The sequence below is a fragment of the Melanerpes formicivorus genome, unplaced genomic scaffold (genome assembly GCF_026170545.1).
Source record: "Melanerpes formicivorus ecotype bairdi unplaced genomic scaffold, bMelFor1.0.p_v2 SCAF_134, whole genome shotgun sequence".
NCBI lineage: Eukaryota > Metazoa > Chordata > Aves > Piciformes > Picidae > Melanerpes > Melanerpes formicivorus.
The window spans coordinates 801,691-821,483 of NW_027142486.1; the positions used below are offsets into that span (position 1 = coordinate 801,691).

At 54.6% G+C, this 19,793-nt stretch overlaps 1 protein-coding gene across 8 annotated transcripts; it reads left to right on the forward strand.

The window, feature by feature from the left end:
- The first annotated feature begins 8,121 nt into the window (after nt 1–8,121).
- Nucleotides 8,122–19,581, forward strand: LOC137456638 (E3 ubiquitin-protein ligase TRIM39-like). Of its 8 annotated transcripts, XM_068168194.1 has the most exons (9): nt 8,122–8,251; nt 10,264–10,314; nt 10,494–10,597; nt 11,672–11,738; nt 12,779–12,805; nt 13,566–13,682; nt 15,122–15,283; nt 17,543–17,569; nt 18,552–19,581. In XM_068168194.1, the coding sequence occupies exons 4-9, from the start codon at nt 11,732–11,734 to the stop codon at nt 19,109–19,111; spliced, it is 900 nt and encodes a 299-aa protein (XP_068024295.1). In that variant the 5' UTR covers nt 8,122–8,251; nt 10,264–10,314; nt 10,494–10,597; nt 11,672–11,731; the 3' UTR covers nt 19,112–19,581. The 8 variants fall into 8 exon arrangements, with proteins under 8 accessions (XP_068024295.1, XP_068024294.1, XP_068024299.1 ...); XM_068168193.1 differs by lacking the exon at nt 10,494–10,597; XM_068168198.1 differs by lacking the exons at nt 10,494–10,597; nt 12,779–12,805.
- Nucleotides 19,582–19,793: the final 212 nt, after the last annotated feature.

Genomic DNA, 19,793 nt, shown 5'->3' on the forward strand with positions numbered 1-19,793 from the left:
CAAGGCTGAACAAGCCTGAGTCCCCTGCACAAACCCAAGATAAAGCTCCACCTGTCCTCCTGGGAGCAGAGAGGTACAAAAAATGGAAGACCAAAGAGAAATGGCAGTGTTTCTAGAAATGCAGGGCTTATGGGCATGAAATAAGAGGAGATTACACTTTTTGGTCCCCCTCTGGGACCTATCTAGGAGGCCTGTAAGGTATGGTTTAAGACACCCCAGTGCTTAAAGCCACAACACTGAGATCTTCAGTGACTGGAAGCACTGCTGGGGAGCACTGGGGGGTGCTGACCACTGGGAGATGAGAGCTCATTTGGGGGAAGTGCTGGGGTGGTTGCAGTGCTCAGCTCCAGCCCACCCCATTGCCCTTGCACTCCAGGACCCAAACTGGTCCAGTCTGCAGCCACAGCTTCCCCAGAGCAGAATCCAGAGGGGAATTTCCTCTGCCCTGGCCCTCACCCTGACAATGCCTGGGGCCACACAGCCCTCCCAGACAACCTGGGTCCCACTCTGCAGAGCTGCCCCTGGATGGTAGGTCCCAGTGACTCTGGCTCCAACAAGACTCTGGCTCCAGCCCTGTCCCTGGCTAGAACTTGGCCACAGCTCACCCCAGGCATTGGTGTCCTTGAGTGTCCTTTCAATGCCCTTTTCCTTGGCCCAGGCCAGCACTGTTCCTGAGCAGGGTGTGGCCATCCACAGGGTCACAATGAAGAGGGCTCTTGTGCCCAGGCAGCCACTTGGAGCTAATGGTGGGGCCAGAGCTGCCCTGGCAAGAGGAAGGATGTTTGTTCCTGCAGCACCTCTGCTCAGCTGTGAGTGCCCAGGTCCTGTGGCACAAAGAGCCCCTTCAGCACTGACCTCCTGGGGCATTTTGAAGGGCCATTGGTCTCTCTTTACAGGACACTAACTGTAAACAAGAGCTCTGCTGTGGGGCAGTTGTGCAAAGGCCTAAGGCAACAGACTTGAGAGTTTGCTTTGGAAGCTGCCCAAGAGCAGGCAGTCACCTGGCAGATGGTCACTGTGACAGCTCCTGCTCTGGGAGCTCTTTGTCAGAGCTGAGTGGCTCAGGGATGAATTCTTGAGCCTATCAACACTGTGCTGTGAGCTGATTGGTGTTCTGGAGTTCCCTCCAGGACTGCAAGAGAATCTCACCTCCTCCCCACAAGCCTGTGTCCCAGCCCTTGTCCCAGCATTTCCAAGAGGATGCCTTCCTCTCTCACACTGAGCTGTGTCTCTGCAGTTAAGGCTCAGGCTTTTTCTGCTCAAGGGAAAGGGCACTGCTGGCACACACCACATGCCACCCTGTGTGACCAGGGAGGACATGAGGAGGTGGCATGGTGAACCTACCTGGGGACTGGAACCTTGGGGATAGGAAGTGCAAGAACAACCAACAGCCAAAGGCCATGGACCCAGGAAAAGTGCTGCTGAAGGGTCTGTTGGGTGGAGCAGAAGGGCTGCTCCTACTTTCCACCTGGAGGAAGGGAATTCTGCTCTGCAGCTACAAAACCCAAACCCTGCCTATGCTGACCAGAAGTAAAGGGTCCTGTCTCCAGCTGGGCAGAGGAAAGACGTCAAAGGTCAACGAGTCCAACCTGTCACCACAGAACTAGACCATGGCACCAAGTGCCATATCCAGTCCCCTCTTGAAAACCTCCAGAGACAGTGATTCCACCACCTCCCTGGGCAGCACATTCCAATGATGAATAACTCTCTCAGTGAAGAACTTTCTCCTCATCTCCAGCCTAAACTTCCCCTGGCGCAGCTTGAGACTGTGTCCTCTTGTTCTGGTGCTGGTTTCTTGGGAGAAGAGACCAACCCAGCTCTTTGGAGGGAGTCCTTATCTCCTGCTAACATGAAGGGCAGACCTGCAGACGCCTGACTAATTTTCTCCTGTGCAATTATGGCCTGCTTAGGCCAGGGAGACAATGAGTGGGGGAGAAAAGGAGCAGCTGGGGTTTGTGGTTCAGTCTGCTTGGGGGATGGGGTTTGTGCATTTTCATGCATTCTGTATTTTTCCTGTCTATTTCTGAATACAATTTCTGTACTTATCTCCAGTTCCACAAGAGTGTCTTTGGTTTACTCCCTTTGGGAGTAAAATGATCTCTGTCCACTCTTTAAACTAAGACAACATTCTAATTAGATTTGCATCATCATCATCATCATCATCATCATCATCATTATTACATCTCCCTTTCACTTTCTGTCCTATTAAACTGTCTTTATTTCAGCACACAAATTTGACTTTTTCCCCTCTGCTGGGCTCTGGCACATGGAGGATGATGTTAGACCACTGTGCACCCTGTAAAGAGCTGGCTGCATCCAAAAGGGATTGTCTGAGGCAAGCACTAGCAGGTGGCCATTACTTGATAGCTCAGAAATAACAGCAGGATCAAGACAGCTTCTCCTGCGTTCATTGCTCCCAGCGTCCCTCAGATGGGAAGGGTGAGACAGGATTTGTGTCTTAATGTCTGTGTGCAATGTGTTCAGGCATGATCAAGTCTTCTCTGTCAGGAGTGAAATGTAAAGATCAGAACTATTAAGATCTAAGTTCTTCTTTACAATGTCTGTTATCTTTGACCATGTATTATGCCAGCTCTGTTAGAACATTGTAACTAGTTCAACTTAAACTTTGTACCTTATATGGGTTACATCAGTCTGTTAGACATGCTGCACTACAGAACTCCTGCTTTTGCTATATAGCTTAGGTTTAATTTGCTAGCTTCTGTGTATGCAAGTAGTATCTTGTATAGGATGAGAACAACTCCTATGACCAAATGCCAGTGACGAACAGTGTGAGCGATCAGGCAGTGTAGGCCTAGAGTCTGACATGGTGGTAGGCCATGCTCAGCATAAGTGCAGAAGTGGCTAGCAGTGTAGCAAAACAGTGCTGTGCCTGCAGCATGTAACTAAAGCAGGACACTGGTAGCTATAAACACAGAAAGTTATGTGGGAATAACAGGACACACACCTGCATCAACAACCTCACATGTCATTAGGAGTTGGACCAATAATCTATAACAGTGCGATGTGTGGTCACTCATAGGGAACCAATGAAGCTATGCCAACGAGGCTCTCCCAGTTTATATAAGTTGTAGGAGTTCCCTTGATATGCACTTCTTCTTCTTTGCTTTATTTTACCTTCTTTACTGTGCTATACTCACTATGCTTGCTCTACAGTCCTACAATACTGGAACAATGGCTCAAGGGTATGGGTGTGAAGACTTTGATGGAATGTGTTGTTTGAACCTGTCAGATCATGGAGTGTCAATGCATGCTGAGATTAAGTGGCTAAGGAATCACACGCGTGCTGTTGCAATTGTAAAAAGTCCCTTGGATGATTGGTTAAGATCAATATTTGGGAATGTGTCACAGTGGGTTACACAATTGATAAAAGAAGCTTTAAGGTTTTTAGGTATTATTGTACTAATTTTGATTGTTGTTAAACTTGTCTATAATTGTATCATGCAAAGTGTTCAAAGGATAACCTCCAAGGCCTTACTTGCACAAAAGAAAAATGGGGGAATTGTTGGGGATTGGCTTAGGGAGAAGGGACAATGGTCCCAGGAACATCTGTGCAATTCAGGCCTTGAAGGACTTTCTGTTGAAAATATAGCAATGGAGTAGGAGTTGTGGAAAAGTGCCTGGTATGCTAAGGTCAAGCTGCCCCTGAGAAGAGACAAACAAGATAAGGAGGAGGCAAGATCTGGGAAAAAGAGCAATTAGACTTAGTAGAAAAAACCACAGAGTAGTGAAATAATGATGTAATCTTTTAGAGTTAAACCAATAGTATGTGTTAAATTAGAATAGAATTAACTATGCATAAGATAAGACTATAAATAATAAAGCATGGAACAAAAAAGTTGGATGATGTCTATTACTCATATTGAGTGCTGTCGTCCCTGTCTCCGTTCTCGTCAATCCATGAGTGTGACATCTGTGCTGCCTTCAAGCAGGCCAAGCGCACAAAGCTTCTGTGGTATGGAGAGAGATGGTCGAAATATAAGTACGGAGAGGCCTGGCAGATCGACCACATCACCCTTCCTCGGTCTCACAGCAGCAAGCAGTACCTACTGACCATGGTGGAGGCAAGTACAGGGTGGCTGGAGACCTACCCAGTACCTCATGCCACTGCTCGCAACACCATCCTGTACCTAGAGAGACATGTCCTGTGGAGACACAGCACCCCCGGGAGGATTGAATCAGACAATGGAACCCACTTCAGGAACCATCTCCTAAGGGACTGGGCAAAGGAACATGGCATTGAGTGGATTTACCACATCCCATACCTTGCACCAGCTGCAGGGAAGGTTGAGCACTACACTGGCTTGCTAAAGACCACCCTAAAAGCCATGGGGAGTGGAACCTTTAGGAACTGGGAGAGACACCTAGCTCAAGCCACTTGGTTAGTGACCAGCAGAGGATCTGTGAAATGAGCTTGTCCTGCCCAGTCCCACCTGCTGCAAACAGTGGATGGAGATGGAGTTCCTGTGACTGCTGAGAAGAACCTGCTGGGGAAGCCAGTGTGGGTTTTCCCTGCTGCTGGTGGGTGCAGACTAACCCGAGGGGTGGTCTTGGCTGAGGGGCCTGGTGACACCTACTGAGTCATGTTAGAAACTGGGGACATTCAGTGTATCCCACAGCAGAATGTGACTCTGGCTGAGAGGGGATGAACTGAGAGGGGGCAGCGTGGATCAATGTATTATAGTCACTGTGTGAATAGTTATAAGTTGTTCAAAGTTTCTCCGTCCTAGCTTAATATCAGCCTAGCATCCAGGACTCAGCATACACACCACACACCAACCCAGAGAACTCCTGGGTCATCTCACCTGCTTCCCTACAGCAATGGACTGTTCCTGATTTTTTCCTTTCCCTTTCAAAAACAGACTGATTCCTGATTCTTCTCCACATCCCTGCCCAGTTCAAGCACCACCTACATTGACCAGCACCAGAGAGAGAGAGACTGCCCTGAGAGAGAGCGAGCCGGGATAACAAGGGACTTGCACCAAGGATTCCAATACCACATGTCAAGATTGGATGAAGGGGCTGCGACAGGAGAGTGGAAGTGGAACAGAGGGGTGGATTGTGGTGGGTTAACACCCATTCTGAAAATAACACAGAGCAGGGTGGAGGGCTTGCAGGTGCTTTGCCCTCCCTGCAGGGCATTTTCCCCCTGGGAAACTGAGTCTGTTCCACTCACCCCTCCCTGTCCACCTCGGGTATAAAAAGCAGGACATTGCAGCCATTAGGTCTCCTTTTTGGCTCCTGCCTCTCCTGGATGAGAGCTACTGCAGCTGCCTTCCTGCTCCTCTGCCACATGGAGCCTGATCTTTTCCCTGCTGCCTCTGCACCTCTTCAGAGACTGGTTTTGTATTCTGTTTTTTTTTCCCTCCCATCCATCCTTGTTCCTTGCCCTTGTGAACCTTACCTGTTATTGTTTTATATACACAATGTTGAAAGAAAACTCTTTACCTCTCTACTTCCAGGCCGACTCCAAATCATTGCTTGGTGGATTTGCTCCTTTCTGGTGGGTTTTTTTTGTTTTCCCTCTCTTCTGGTAGGGAGGAGGGGGGAGCAGCCTTGCCCCCATCTGAGCTCTTAACTCCCAGTTAAGGCTTAAACCACCACAGGGGGCTGGGACAGGGACAGCCATCCCTGAAGGGCCATGGGGACAAGGACAGCCACTGCTGGGGACAGAGATGTGGGAGGGACAGGGGAGTGGAGTGGTCTGACAGCAGCCATAGCGTGTCCCTGCTGCCAGCGGTGTCCCCATGGCAGGTGGCACATCCCCACCCGTGTCCCATTCCCATGTGTGTGCCCTCGGGGTGTGGGGGGGTGCTGTGTCCTCTCTTGTGTGCCCATAGAGGTGGCACAGCCCCACACATGTCCCCAGGCTGGCTCCCTCGGTGTCCCCTGCTGCAACAGCTGCCTGAGGAGGTCCCAGAACCTCCAGGAGCTGCAGCACCACTGTGTCCAGAACCGCCAACCCCATGGGGAGGGACAGCTGTGAGAGACCCCAGGGGGAAGGACATCTATGGGGGAGCTCCTGCTCCCTTCTGCTGGACATGGCTCCCCTTGACCTCCTGCACCCCTTCTGCTGGACATGGCTTCACACTTCTCCCACCCTCAGACGGGGACACGCTGCACCCAGAGTCCTCCAGAAACAAAGGTGAACTTTCCCAGTGCCCTGCTATGGTTTTCCACAGCAGCTCAAGCAGCTCCCTGGGACTCCTGGCCCTGTGGGTTCCTCACCCTGCTGCCGTGGTTTGGATGAAGAGCAGCTGGAGCCTGTGACCCCCTGGAGCTGCTCCTGCCAGCACCACTCTCTGCAGCAAAGTTCTCTCTGCAGCTCCTGCAGCTTCCTGCACAAGCAGCTGCTCAGAGGAAATGTCCATGATGCCCAAAGACTCTCCTGTTGATGTCACCCATGCTGGAGGTCACTGATCTTGGTTTGCACTTGAGCTTGGATCCATGCCCAGGTGGAGGGCAGGGACAAGTGCAGTCCTTCAGGGATCAGCACTGGGACCAGGCTTGGTTAACATCTTTGTTGTTGCATGGAGAGAGGCACTGAGGCTCCCTCAGCACCAAGCTCTGTGGTGCTGCTGACTGCTGGAGGGAAGGATCCATCCCAAGGGACATTGAGAGGCTGCAGAGCTGGGCCCAGGACAACCTCATGAGGTTCACCAAGGCCAAGGGCAAGGTCCTGCAGTTGGCTCAGGGCAATCCCAGGCACTGCTATAGGCTGGGCAGGGACTGGCTGGAGAGTAACCCTGAAGGAAAGGCCTTGGGGATGCTGAGGGAGGAGAAGCTCAGCAGGAGCCAGCAGTGAGCACTTGCAGCCCAGAGAGCCAAGCAGAGCCTGGGCTGCAGCAAGAGAAGTGTGGCCAGCAGGGCCAGGGAGGGGATTCTGCCCCTCTGCTCCACTCTGCTGAGACCACACAAGGAGCTCTGTGTCCAGTTCTGGAGCCTCTGTTCCAGGAAGGATCTGAAGGTGCTGGAAAGTGTCCCGAGAAGGGCCACAAGGAGGAGCAGAGGGCTGGAGCTGCTCTGCTATGAGGACAGACTGAGAGAGTTGGGGTTGTACAGTCTGGAGAGGAGAAGGCCCCCAGGAAACCTAATTGTGGCCTTCCAGGATCTGAAGGGGACTCCAGAAAAGCTGGGGAGGGACTTTTGAGGGTATCAGGGAGGGATAGGACTGGGGGGGATGGAACAAAACTAGAGACTGAGATTGGCTGTGAGGAAGAAGTTGTTCCCCAGGAGGGTGGTGACAGCCTGGCACAGGCTGCCCAGGGAGGGGGTGGAAGCCTCATCCCTGGAGGTGTTTAAGACCAGGCTGGAGGTGACTGTGAGCCACCTGCTGTAGTGTGAGGTGTCCCTGCTCATGGCCAGGGGTTGTGACTGGATGAGCCTTGAGGCCCCTTCCAGCCCTGACAGTTCTGTGATTCTATGATCCTGTAGGAGGCCATTGCAGCACTGCTGGGACTCACTGCCAGTGCTCCCAGTACAGCTCCAGTGCCCCCAGTGCAGCCTCAGTGCAGCAGCAGGATCAGTGCTAGTCCTCCCACTATAAATCCAGGATCATTGCCAGTGCTCCCAGTAACAGCTCCAGTGCTCCCAGTACATGCCAGGATCACTCCCACTGCTCCCAGTGCATCCCCAGTGCCCCCAGTGCATCCCCAGTGCCCCCAGTGCAGCCCCAGTGCTACTGCTACAGCCCCAGTGCTCCCAGTACACCACCAGTACTCCCAGTACACTCTGTTGCTTCCAGTTTGGCTTTCTAGCAGCTCCCAGTGCTCCAGAGCAGTTCCCTCACTTGTCCCAGTTCTCCCAGTTCCATAGTGTGGCTCCAGCCACTGCTCTGAGTGCTGCCCCCCGGCTCCCAGTACTGCTTCAGCATCCCCCCAGCACTCCCAGTGCCACCCCAGCGCTCCCAGTATCACTCCTTGTGTCCCCCCAGTGCTCCCAGTTCCATCCCAGTGCTCCCAGTCTTGCCCCTTGTGTCCCTCCTGCGCTCCCAGCTCCACCCCAGCACCACTCCCAGTGCTCCCAGTCTGTTTCCTGGGCCGTGTCCAGACTTGCTCTCCCCTCCCCCCATCCCTTTCACTTTCACTTTCCCCCGTGCTCAAAAACGGGAAGCTGGGAGGAGGAGAAGAGCTGGGACTGGGCAAACTGGTCCCTGACTGGGGATAAACTGCAGCTGGACTGGGAAGAAGCAGTGGGGACAGCCCGAGGCCCATCCCCAGCTGGTGGCCCTGGGGTGAGTGGCACCAGGGGACAAACTGGGATCAGACTGGGGTGGAGGGGGACTGAACTGGGCTAACTGGGACTGAGCTGGTGCCTTTGCCGGTTCAAGCAGGACTGAACTGGGTTTGAGTCCCTAACTAACTTCTGAGACCAAAAATCCCCCCAGGTTTTGTGCCTCTCCCCACCCCACCCCCAAGGTCTCTAAACAGAGGTTTCTGACCCCAAAACTCCTGAAATGGGAATTTTTGAGCCCAAAATTTTCCCAGTTAAGCAGGGCAGGGCAGGGAGGGGGGAAGGGGGGGCAGGGGGGGAAGTGTTGCACAACAATTCCCAGAATTGGTGGTTTTGAGATCCAAACATCTGAAAATTAGTGGTTTGGAGCCCCAAAATGTTCCTTAGTCGCTGGGTTTGAGCCCAAAATGTTCCTAAATTACTGGGTTTGAGCCCAAACACTCCTGAATTTTGGATGGAGTCAGGGAGGTCCCAGGTGAGAGCACTGGGCTGGTCCTGGGAGCACTGGGAGGAGCCAGGGAATGGAACTGCTTCAGCCCTGGGAGCACGCTGGGGGGGTGTGTGGTTAGGGTGGGAATGAGGAAGTGGCAAGGGGGTGGCACTGGGGAGAGCCATGGGGTGGCACTGGGATACTACTGGCAGCACTGGGGAGAACCAGAGTGGCACTGGCAGCACTGGGAACAGCAAAGAATTGGCACAGAGGCATCGCTGGGGCCACTAGGGGGAGCCAGGGAGTGGCACTGGTGCGGCACTGGGAGCGCTGGGGTGCAATGGGGAGAGCCTCTGTGGCTGCACTGGGATCACTGGGAGAGAATTGGGAACACTGGGGTGCCACTGGGAGCAGCTGGGGGCGGCACTGGGGCAGCACTGGGAGCAATGGGGTGCTACTGGCAGCACTGGGGAGCGGCAGGGTGCAACCTCTGTACTGCTCCATGTCAAGCTGGTCTCTGGGTCCCCAGCCTGGTCCTTCTCCAGCAAGGGCAGTACCTTCCCTCCTCCTTGCTTGCTTCCTCCTTTCATGCAGAGCATTCCCTTCTCCTGGCTCCATTTCCCAGCTTCCCAAGCCCCTCCCACAGCAGAACATCTGCAGGGCAGCTGGGAATGCTCCTGGCACAGCATGGCCAGGAAGGAGCAGCTGTGAGCAGTGACACTAAGAGGCAAGGCCTGGAGCCAATCCCAGAGCAGCTCCAGAAATTACCTGCTCCAGAGGCAGAATCACTTCCATTCCATGGTGGTTTAGAGAACTAAACAGTCTCTGAAATCCCAGGGCCATCCTCCCTGCAGTGCCAGGGACATCCTCCCTCTAGTGCCAGGGACATCCTCCAGGCCCAGGGACATCCTCCCTCCAGAGATCCCCTGTAAAGGCCATGAAAGAGAGAGAGAAGCTGCAAGCAGAAGGGACAGAAGAAGAGAGCCAGAACTGCTCCTGCCTCTCCTCCCTGGCCCCATCAGCAGCCAGTGAATGGTGTAGCCTTTGTCATTATTTCCCTTTGGCATCCAGTGGTCATTTATTTGACTTTCAGTCTGTGCAGACAGGGCCTGGGCTAAAGTTCCCCTTCCAATGGCCACAAACCCCAAAGGCAGCTGAGCCCCAAGCCTGGGCCTTGCAGACAAACCATTGCTGAGTGTCAGCCAGAGCCTCCTCCTCAGCTCATCTTTGACAGGTCAGTGTCTGCTGTCCCTGTTCAAAGCTGAGCCCTTCAGCAGCTGAGCAAAGGTCATCTCTGATCCCTAGGCTGCAGGGAAGGAGTTTGTCCTCCCTGACAGCAGGCAGGGTGAAGCTTTTCTCCTGCCATGAGCTCCATTGTGGTGCTGGACAGTGGGCATCTGGTGAGGGTCTGCTTGGCTTCTGGAGCATCAAAGCTCCCTTGGCACCTGGTTGCCTCCAGTACCAACACCTTGCCCCGAAGGGGAGGCAGGGCCTGGGGGCAGAGGAGGGATCTGGGGGCAGAGGAAGGCTGAATTTCAACTCCAGTGCCTCAGTCTTCTGTGCCTTTTCCTTCCCTTCTGCAGGTGGAATTTCAGCTGTCCTGTGTCACTGTCCCCCTTGGGTGGCTCAGGCAGGTAAGTGTCTCTCCTCCTGCCCTGAAGGCTGTGCTGCTGTGGGGCTGCAAGAGCAGCACTCTCTTGCTTTCCTGCAAGCCCTGCACACAGGGGCCAGCAGGCCCTGCTCATCCCCCAGGTCTCCTCAGGGGCAGGCAGCAAGGAACTGGAGGCACTAGCAGCAGAGCTGTTCCCTGCAGGGCCCAGGGAGGAAAAGACAAGGGCCAGGGTGTGTCAGGTCCCAGCCATCCCTGGAGCAGCTGGGAAGGATTTTGCCCCAGGTGGACAAAGAAACCTGACCCAGGTGGGCAGAGAGACTCCCAGGGGGAGGGGTCCCCGGGTCAAGGTCTCTTCCACTCCCCCTTCCTGCCCACAGCCTGTTTAAGGGGAGCCATCTGCCTGCTTCAGCCTCTTCTTCCTGCCCAAGACTCCTCTCTGCTCCTGCAGCTGCCCCATGGTGAGTGCTGCCTCCTGCTGCAGCCACTCTCCTAAGAGCTGCAGCCAGGGACAATCCACACTTACATCCAGAGACTTCTGTGCCAGCTGGGCCTGCTGTTGTGGTGGCTTTTCTCATTTACCCTTTTTGCTTACCCCTTTGTCACTTCCCTTTTACTCAGATCCTTTCTCTCTGTTTTGTTAAGCTTTGCTTTTGACTTCCAAATGGATTCCAGGCTGCTCCTTTCCTGACTTGTACCTCTCTTTTCTCCTGCCTAATTTGCTTTTGTCCTCCTGGGAGGCAAATCCAAGTCTGTTCCATTTGGGCTTCTGGGCTGCAGGGAAGCTTAAAGCACAGCAGAGGGTGACAAAGTAAAAGGGTTGGGAAGGAGGGAGGTGAAGCTGAGGGGGAGGCTGGGGGCAGCTGGGTTGAGTGTGGCTTTGGCTTCTCCCCAAGCTGCTTGCTTTGAAATGGTCACCAAGTTCCAGTGGTCTTCCCCAGGCTGAGTCTGTAGTGCCCACGATGGCCACTGCCTGGAGATCTCCCACTCCTGGTGGCCACCCAGCAGCTTTGCCCTCCTATTTCTCCCCCTGTGCAGTTGAGGAGGGAGGGAGCAGCTTGGTGTGCCTTTGGCAGCCAGCCAAGGCCATTCCACCCCTGTCCTTACTCTGGAGCTTTGCCAGGGTCCCCTCCAGGCTTGGAGTTGGTCTCAGAGCTGTGCATGTAGCCAGTGCTGCCCTTCCTGTGCCTCGGAGGGGGGAAGCAGCTGGGCTGAAGCAGCTTCTCCTGTGCTCTGCACAAGCACACAGGGCTGATTGTGAGCAAGGAGAAGGATGGGCATGGAGTGAGGATTCCCAGAGGGCTCCCCTGCACCTGAGATGGGACAGGGACCTGCTGGGAGTCCATCAGAAGGTGTCACCAACTCTGCCTTCTGTTCTCTAGAGGTTTTGGCCACTCTTTGACTCCTGAGGAAAGGCACAGGAAGGCAGGAGGAGCAAGGAGATGTTTGGTAAGAACTGGGTTTGTTCTCTTTGGGCAGGGGTGGAAAGGCAAAGGAGTCACTGAAAGCAAATCACCTGCAGGTTCCCTTCCAGAGCACAGCTGAAGCCAAGGCCATTGGGGTGGGAGGAATTTGGTCAGAGGGAGGGGCCTGCTGCACCTGAGGGCTGTGAGGCCATTCAGAGAGCTGGGCAGAGAGGAGCCTAATGAGGCTCAACAAGGACATGTCCTGCAGCTGGGAAGGAAGAATCAAGTGCAGCAGGGCAGGTTGGGAGGGGATCTGCTGGGGAGCAGCCCTGTGGAGAAGGACCTGGGAGTGCTGGTGGGCAGCAAGTTCTGCATGGGACAGCAATGTGCCCTGCTGGCCAAGAAGGCCAAGGGGGTCCTGGGGTGCATTAGGAGTGTGTCCAGCAGATCCAGGGAGGTTCTCCCTGCCCCTCTGCTCTGCCCTGGTGAGACCTCACCTGGAGTATTGCATCCAGTTCTGAGCTCCCCAGCTCAGGGCTCCCCAGCTCAGGAGGGACAGAGATCTGCTGGAGAGAGTCCAAGGGAGGCTACCAGGAGGGAATGGAGCACAGCCTGGTGAGGAGGGGCTGAGAGCCCTGGGGCTGTTTAGTCTGGAGAGAGCAGAAGCCTGAGAGGGATCTGATCCATGTCTCTCAATAGCTGAGGGCTGGGGGTCAGGAAGGAGGGGACAGGGACAGGCTCTGCTCAGTTGCACCCTGGGGTAGGACAGGGGGCAATGGATAGAAACTCCAGCACAGGAGGTTCCATCTCAACATGAGGAGGAACTTCTTCACTGTGAGGGTCACAGAGCCCTGGAGCAGGCTGCCCAGAGAGGTTGTGGAGTCTCCTCTGGAGACTTTCCAGCCCCATCTGGCTGTGTTTCTGTGCTGGATTCTATGGTCCTGCTCTGGCATGGGGACTGGGCTTGAAGATCTCTGGAGCCTCCTGCCCAGCTGCAAACAGCTGGACAAGGTGGGACTCTGTGAGCTCCTCTCCCATCCCATGGCAAGGGGAGGACACTAATTATTCTAAACTCTTTTGCAGGAAACCCTTCACACAGTTTCTCTTTCAGTGAGTGCCAGGAGTGACCAACAGCACCTAGGAACAAAAGCCTTCTGAGCAAGGAGTTCTGGAGGCTTCCCATGCCTGAGGGCCCACCACACTCAGATGAAGCCAACTCCCCACTCCAGGAATGGCCACTCCCAAAGGCCTCCAGCAAGTCCATAGTTATGTTGCCCATCCAGGCAGGTGTCTGGGACTCCAGGCTGCCAGTGTGCAGAGCTGCCTGGGCAGGGAGCTTTTCCCAGCACAGTCTGGGCTCTGCAGTCCCATCCTCCCCAGGTTCTAAGGCAAGGAGTTGCCCTGCCCCTGCTCTGGCCAGCTGGCATCTTGGCAGGGCAGTGTTCTTCCCTCAAGGAACACCTGGCAAGGAGCATGGCCTGGGCTCCTTCTCTGGCTGTGCCTTTGGGTGGTGGGGAAGCAGTGAGCTTCCTTTGGTGCTGCTGAGAAAGGAGGAGATGAAGTTCCATGGGAACAGGGCCTGGCCATGCCCCTGAGCACAGGGCTCTGCTGGGAACACTTTGAGCAGGCAGAGGGCCAAGTGAGAACCCTCCCCAGGTGGCACCTTCAAGGTGCAATTGAATCCCTGTGAGGTGAAGATTTCTAAGGGGGAATGAGGAGAGAGAAATCACCCACAGGAGAGGCCTGGGAAAGATGCTTTAGCAGGGGCCTTCAATCAGAGCTCCTGGGCATCTTCATGGCAGATAGATGATCTCCAGGTACCTGAAGGAGGTACCAGCAGTGTCCCAGTGGCACAATGTTTCCTTCACAGCAAGTACCACATCAGAGCTCTGGAAGCTCTCCCAACAAATGGAAACTCTACAGAAAGCTGTGCAGGACATGCAGGAATCCACCCAGAGAGACCTTCAGAGCCTCAAGGAGGAACTAGGTGAGCAGGGCCCCCACCAAGCAGGCCTTCATCTCTCTGCTGGCAAAGGCTGGGCACAGGCAAACCGAGCTGTGAGCACATCCTCTGCACCTCCTCATAGGGGATGGAGAAGGACAAAACTCTTTCTTGTGGAGTAGATCAGAGAACTGTCAGGGCTGGAAGGGACCTCAAGGCTCATCCAGTTCCTACCCCCTGCCATGGGCAGGGACACCTCACACCATAGCAGGTTGCTCACAGCCACCTCCAGCCTGGCCTTAAACACCTCCAGGGATGAGGCTTCCACCACCTCCCTGGGCAACCTGTGCCAGTGCCTCACTACCCTCATGGGGAAACACTTCTTCCCGACATCCAATCTGAATCTCTCCCCTCTTCTACTTTTGTTCCATTCCCCCCAGTCCTATCACTCCCTGACACCCTCAAAAGTCCCTCCCCAGCTTTCTTGTAGCACCCTTCAGATCCTGGAAGGCCACAAGAAGGTCTCCTGGGAGCCTTCTCCTCTCCAGACTGCACAACCCCAACTCTCTCAGTCTGTCCTCATAGCAGAGCAGCTCCAGCCCTCTGCTCCTCCTCATGGCCCTTCTCTGGACACTTTCCAGCACCTCCAGCTCCTTCCTGCAGTGGGGGCTGGAGTAGTTCTTGTGTGCCCTGTCCCAGGGCCAGCTGCATGCTTATGTGGACACTGCAGGTGCTCAAGGCCTCTCTTCTCTCCCTTGTCTTTGGAAGCAGTGTGTAGCTTGGGCTGTCAATGACCTGATCTGTGTGATGAGGTTGTCCATCTCCATGTCCTGCTGCTGACTCTCTTTCCTCACTCCCCTGCCTCCTGACCAAGGGTCTTCTCTGCTGCAGCCCAAAGGTGCTGGCTGGAGAGATGGGTGGAGCTGCTTCCTGCCCTTCATCCTGCTCAGCAGGCTTTTGCCAAGCCTTCAGGAAGGCTCCTGGGGCCTGTGCTCTTTGCCCACCCCTCCAGCACTCAGGGCATCCAAAGCAGTTCAGAGGTGGGGCAAGGGACTTGCCAGGTCTCACCCTTCAGGAGTCCAGGTGGCCCAGGAGCCGGAGAGGTGGAGATGGGATGGAGGAAAGGGCCATGGCAGTGGGCAAGCCCCAGAGGGAGAGAGAGAGCTTAAAGGGAGGAGCAAGGTTGGGCTTAGGCCTTGAGTAAGCCCTTGCAGAGGCTCAGGAGTGCCCCTTCAGTCCTGGTGTGCCTCTGTCCTGCTGACTCCATGTCCCCTGAGCAATGTCCCTGTCCTGGGGAAGGCAGCTCTGGAGCTGCACTGGTCACCCTCCAGCATCTTCTGGGGCTGGGTCTTCCTTGGCAGAGAAAGAGGTCAGCATCTTGTTGGTCCCTTCTGTGAGGAAAGGCCCTGTGCCATTGGTGGGACAAGAGCTTCCCTCAGGGGAGGCAAGGCCATTGTGCTGGTGGCACTGCTGTTTCTTCCCAGGAAAGAAAGTGGAGCTGAGTACCACAGGGGCCCTGGGATCCCTCCAGCAGCTCTCTCAGCAGATGGAAACTCTCCTGAAGGCTGTGCAGAATGTGCAGACTGTGCAGGAGGCCACTTGCCACGACCTTCAGATCCTCAGAGCAGAGCTGCAGAACAATCAAGGTGAGCAGGATCAGCACAGAAGGTCAGAGAGGCAGAAAGCATCAGGCTGGAAGGGACCCTCAAAGGTCTTCTTGTCCAACCCCTCTGCAGTGAGCAGGGACAATTCCAGCTGGATCAGGCTGCCCAGGGCCACATTGAGTTTGACCTTGAAGCCATCTCAAGGGATGAGACCTCCACCACCTCTCAGGGCAACTTCTTCCAGTAGTTCACAACCCTCACTGTGCAGAACTTCCTCCTGATGTCCAACCTAAACAGGTTTTAACAGCAAGGCAGGAGTTCAGGAGGAGTGGCCTCCTGAGCTGGGCGATGGGGTCGGGGAGCAGTGTAGTGCCCCGGTAATCCATGAGGAATTTGTTTGGGACCTGCTGTGCCACTTGGACACTCACAAGTCCATGGGACCAGATGGGATCCATCCTAGGGTGCTGAGAGAGCTGGCAGATGAGCTGCCAAGCCACTCTCCATCATTTTCCTCCAGTCCTGGCTCACTGGAGAGGTCCCAGATGACTGGAAACTGGCCAATGTAGTCCCCATCCATAAGAAAGGTCGGATGGAGGAACCTGGAAACTCCAGGCCAGTCAGCCTGACCTCAGTGCCAGGGAAAGTGATGGAGCAGATTATCCTGGGGGCAATAACTGCACACCTGAAGGATGGCCAAGGGCTCAGGTCCAGCCAACATGGATTTAGGAAGGGCAGGTCCTGCCTCTACAACCTGATCTCCTTCTATGATCAGGTGACCCACCTGGTGGACGTGGGGAGGCCTGTGGATGTGGTCTACCTGGACCTCAGCAAGGCCTTTGACACTGTCCCCCACAGCAAACTGCTGGCTAAGCTGTCAGCTCATGGCTTGGACCACTACACTCTGTGCTGGGTTAGGAATTGGCTGGAGGGCAGAGCCCAGAGAGTGATGGTGAATGGTGCCACATCCAGCTGGCACCCAGGCACCAGTGGCGTCCCCCAGGGCTCAGTGCTGGGCCCTGTGCTCTTTAACATCTTTATTGATGATCTGGATGAGGGGGTCGAGTCAGTCATCAGCCAGTTTGCAGATGACACCAAGTTAGGAGCAGATGTTGGTCAGTTAGAGGGCAGAAAGGCTCTGCAGAGGGACCTCGACAGACTGGACAGATGGGCAGAGTCCAATGGGATGGCTTTCAACAAGTCCAAGTGCCAGGGGCTGCACTTTGGCTACGGCAATCCCATGCAGAGCTACAGGCTGGGGTTGGAGTGGCTGGAGAGCTCCCAAACAGAGAGGGACCTCGGGGTGCTGATTGACAGCTGTCTGAACATGAGCTAGCAGTGTGCCCAGGTGGCCAAGAGAGCCAATAGCATCCTGGCCTGCATTAGGAATAGCGTGGCCAGCAGGAGCAGGGAGGTCATAGTGCCCCTGTACTCTGCTTTGGTTAGGCCGCACCTTGAGTCCTGTGTCCAGTTCTGGGCCCCTCAGTTTAAGAAGGACATTGAGGCACTTGAACGTGTCCAGAGAAGGGCAACAAGGCTGGGGAGAGGCCTTGAACACAGCCCTATGAGGAGAGGCTGAGGGAGCTGGGATTGTTTAGCCTGGAGAAGAGGAGGCTCAGGGGTGACCTCATTGCCCTCTACAACTACCTGAAAGGTGGTTGTAGCCAGGAAGGGGTTGGTCTCTTCTCCCAGGCAACCAGCACCAGAACAAGGGGACACAGTCTCAAGCTGTGCCAGGGGAGGTTTAGACTCGAGGCGAGGAGGAAGTTCTTCGCCGAGCGAGTCATTCGGCATTGGAACGTGCTGCTCGGGGAGGTGGTGGAGTCGCCGTCCCTGGAGGCATTCAAGGGGAGATTGGACGTGGCCCTTGGTGCCATGGTCTAGTTATAGGGTCTGTGTTGATAGGTTGGACTTGATGATCCTGGAGGACAATCAAAGGAACCTACCATCAGGTCCTCTGCACCTCCTCACAAGTGATGCAAGTGCACAGGGCTCTATTTCTTGGGGAGCAGCTCTTGTGTCCCATGCAAGTGAGATGCCTGCATGCTCAGGTGGACACTGCAGGTGCTCAAGGTCCCTCTTGCCTCCCTTGTCTCTAAAGGGAGTCTGTAGCTTGGGCTTTCCATCACCTGATCTGTGCTAAAGGTGTCCTGCTGCAGTCCTCTTTGCTATTCCCCTGCCACATGAGCAGCACAGCACTGGAGGAGAACAAGAAGCTTCTGCTCAGCAGCCTGGGCTGTGTCTCAGCACTCTGGAGCCAGCCTTGGCAAATCCACTCATGGCTGCTTTCCTCTCTTCCCACAGAGCTTTTCAGGATCCAGCGCTACCAAGGTAAGCAGCAGGGCGATGGTGGAGCCGAGCTCTCGCTGGGAGTGCAGCTCTGGCAGGCAACTCCCAGTGCTCAGAGAGCTCTTGGCTGAGGAACATGCTCAGGGCAGGGATTCTTTGAGAGCTTTGGACTTGGTTGTGTGCTGCCACAGCCCCTGCCTGCTTGACAGGAGCCCTCCCAGCTGCGGGGAAGAGGGATGGTCAACCAGCATTGGTTGCTTCAGGCCCTGCCTCCCACTCCTGGCCTTGCCCTCTTTCAAGGCTCAGGAGAAGTGTCTGCAGCTGCTCTTGCTCCACTGAAGGCTCAGTTCCTTACTCTTTAAATCTGAGTTGAGATGAGATTGAAAATCTCCTTCAGGCTATGCTAAGGACTTCACCATGACCCCAACCCAAATTCCAGCTGCTGGTCCTGCATTTCCATAGCCATGAGACTTGTGTCCAGCTGGCTCAAGACTTGGCTGTCCTCCACCATCATTCCCAGCAGGGTCTGCTCCCACACACCAGTTTTCAGCAGTTATTGAACTCTTTGGGTCTGTATTTTAGCAGCTCTTGCTGGCCACTGAGTGTCTGCAGTGATTGCCAGGTGGGTTTCAGCTGCCTGCCAGCCTGATCCCTGATCTCTCCAGCTTCCCCCTCCCTTTCTGTCACACAGAACTTCCTTTGGCCATTCTGATTGCAGCTCCTCAGGCCTGTAAAAGTCTATTGTAGTTCTGGTGTTGCCAAGGAGGAGCTGCATGGCCAGCTCCTGGTCCTTCTCCTCAGGCCATCCCCCCAGCAATTCCTGGTCAGCAGCCCAAAGGTGGGACATGGAAGGGATGGGAGGAGAGAAGCTGGAGGTCCCCTGAGGCAAGAGGCTGCCAGGTGCACCTAAGCATGGAGGGGGAAGGAAGAGCAAGGGAGAGGTGGATGAGGACACAGAGGAGAAAGTCTCAGGAATGCAGAGTTTGTGCTGACTGTTCCTGATGGCATGACTTGGTGGTTGCAGGGGATGTCACCCTGGATGCGGACACAGCTCACCCCAGACTGGAGATCTCTGAGGCGGGGAAGAGTGTGAAAGACACTGGGGCCCTCAGGGACGTTCCCAGGAATGATCTGAGGTTTGACAGCCACCTGTTTGTGCTGGCAAAGGAAGGATACACCTCGGGCAGGCACTGCTGGCAAGTGGATGTTGGCAGGAGGAAAAGCTGGACCTTGGGTGTTGCGCGGGAGTCTGTGGGTCGCAAAGGGGCATTGACTCTGTCCCCTGAGAATGGCTTCTGGGCCATAGGGCTTGTAGATGGGCGAGACTGCTGGGCCTTCGTGGAGCCATGGTCCCGTTTGAGTGTGGGTGGGAGGCCACAAAAGATTGGGCTCTTCCTGGACGTCTCAGCCAAGCAGCTGTCGGTTTATGATGTCCATAAGAAAAGAGCTCTGCACACTTTTACCATTGCTGGGGGCAGCAGCCAGGCAGAGAAGTTTTTTCCTTTCTTCTCCACAGGTCTTGCTTCTGGAACGCCTGAGGATGAGCCTCTAAGCATAGTGCAGGATACTGCTGATGATGACTAGTTCTGTGCATTGTGCTGAAGGAAGGACACTCCCTAATGGTTTTGCTTCCTCTTCTGTTTTCTTTCTGTTAGAAAAAGCTTCTCCAGTAGCATAGGAAATAGGTTTTGAAGCACAACTAGAAGTAGTTTCAGTTAAGCTAGGTAATGGTAATGCCTTGGGCTTAGATAGCATTGCAGCTGCAGAGAGACACAGGGAAGCAGTCTCTGGCTTGGAACCTGTGAAACTGGCCCCAGACCAATGAGAAGAAACAACTGGAAAGAGAGGATCAGGACTGCATGGTGTTTGGAAAGCATCCAAGACCAGGCAGTGAAAGGACTTTCTCTCTTTCAAGAAGTTTGTAGCCTTGTAATGCATCTGTCTTGTTCAGCCTTCCATGAGCAGTGTGGTTGCCTTGCTCAGGGCTCCCAGCCTTTGGCAGAGCTCCAGTGCAGGCTGTGTGTGATGCAATAAAGGATACTGCTTAGTGGTCATGTTGGTGTGGGGTCATTAAGTTAATGCACTGTGTCAGCTTGGTGAGCCAGCCAGAACACCGCTCTTGAGCCTGTGAGGAGCAGAGCATCAGTTGGCACCCAGCACCCAGTCACAAAGGTCATTGGTAATCAGCTAAATGCTTTTTGCTCTCTACACCGCTGCAGTTTGTTCCCAGGGTATATGGCCCACAAGAGCTAAACCATTTCCTTCT

Bases quoted from the DNA above. Each gene is read 5' to 3' on its own strand.
- LOC137456638 (XM_068168192.1), top strand. From the start codon at position 14,917: ATGTCCCTGTCCTGGGGAAGGCAGCTCTGGAGCTGCACTGGTCACCCT. The intron at 15,284-17,542 runs GTGAGCAGGATC...CTCTTCCCACAG, and splicing joins AGAGCTGCAGAACAATCAAG to AGCTTTTCAGGATCCAGCGC. The intron at 17,570-18,551 runs GTAAGCAGCAGG...TGGTGGTTGCAG, and splicing joins CAGGATCCAGCGCTACCAAG to GGGATGTCACCCTGGATGCG.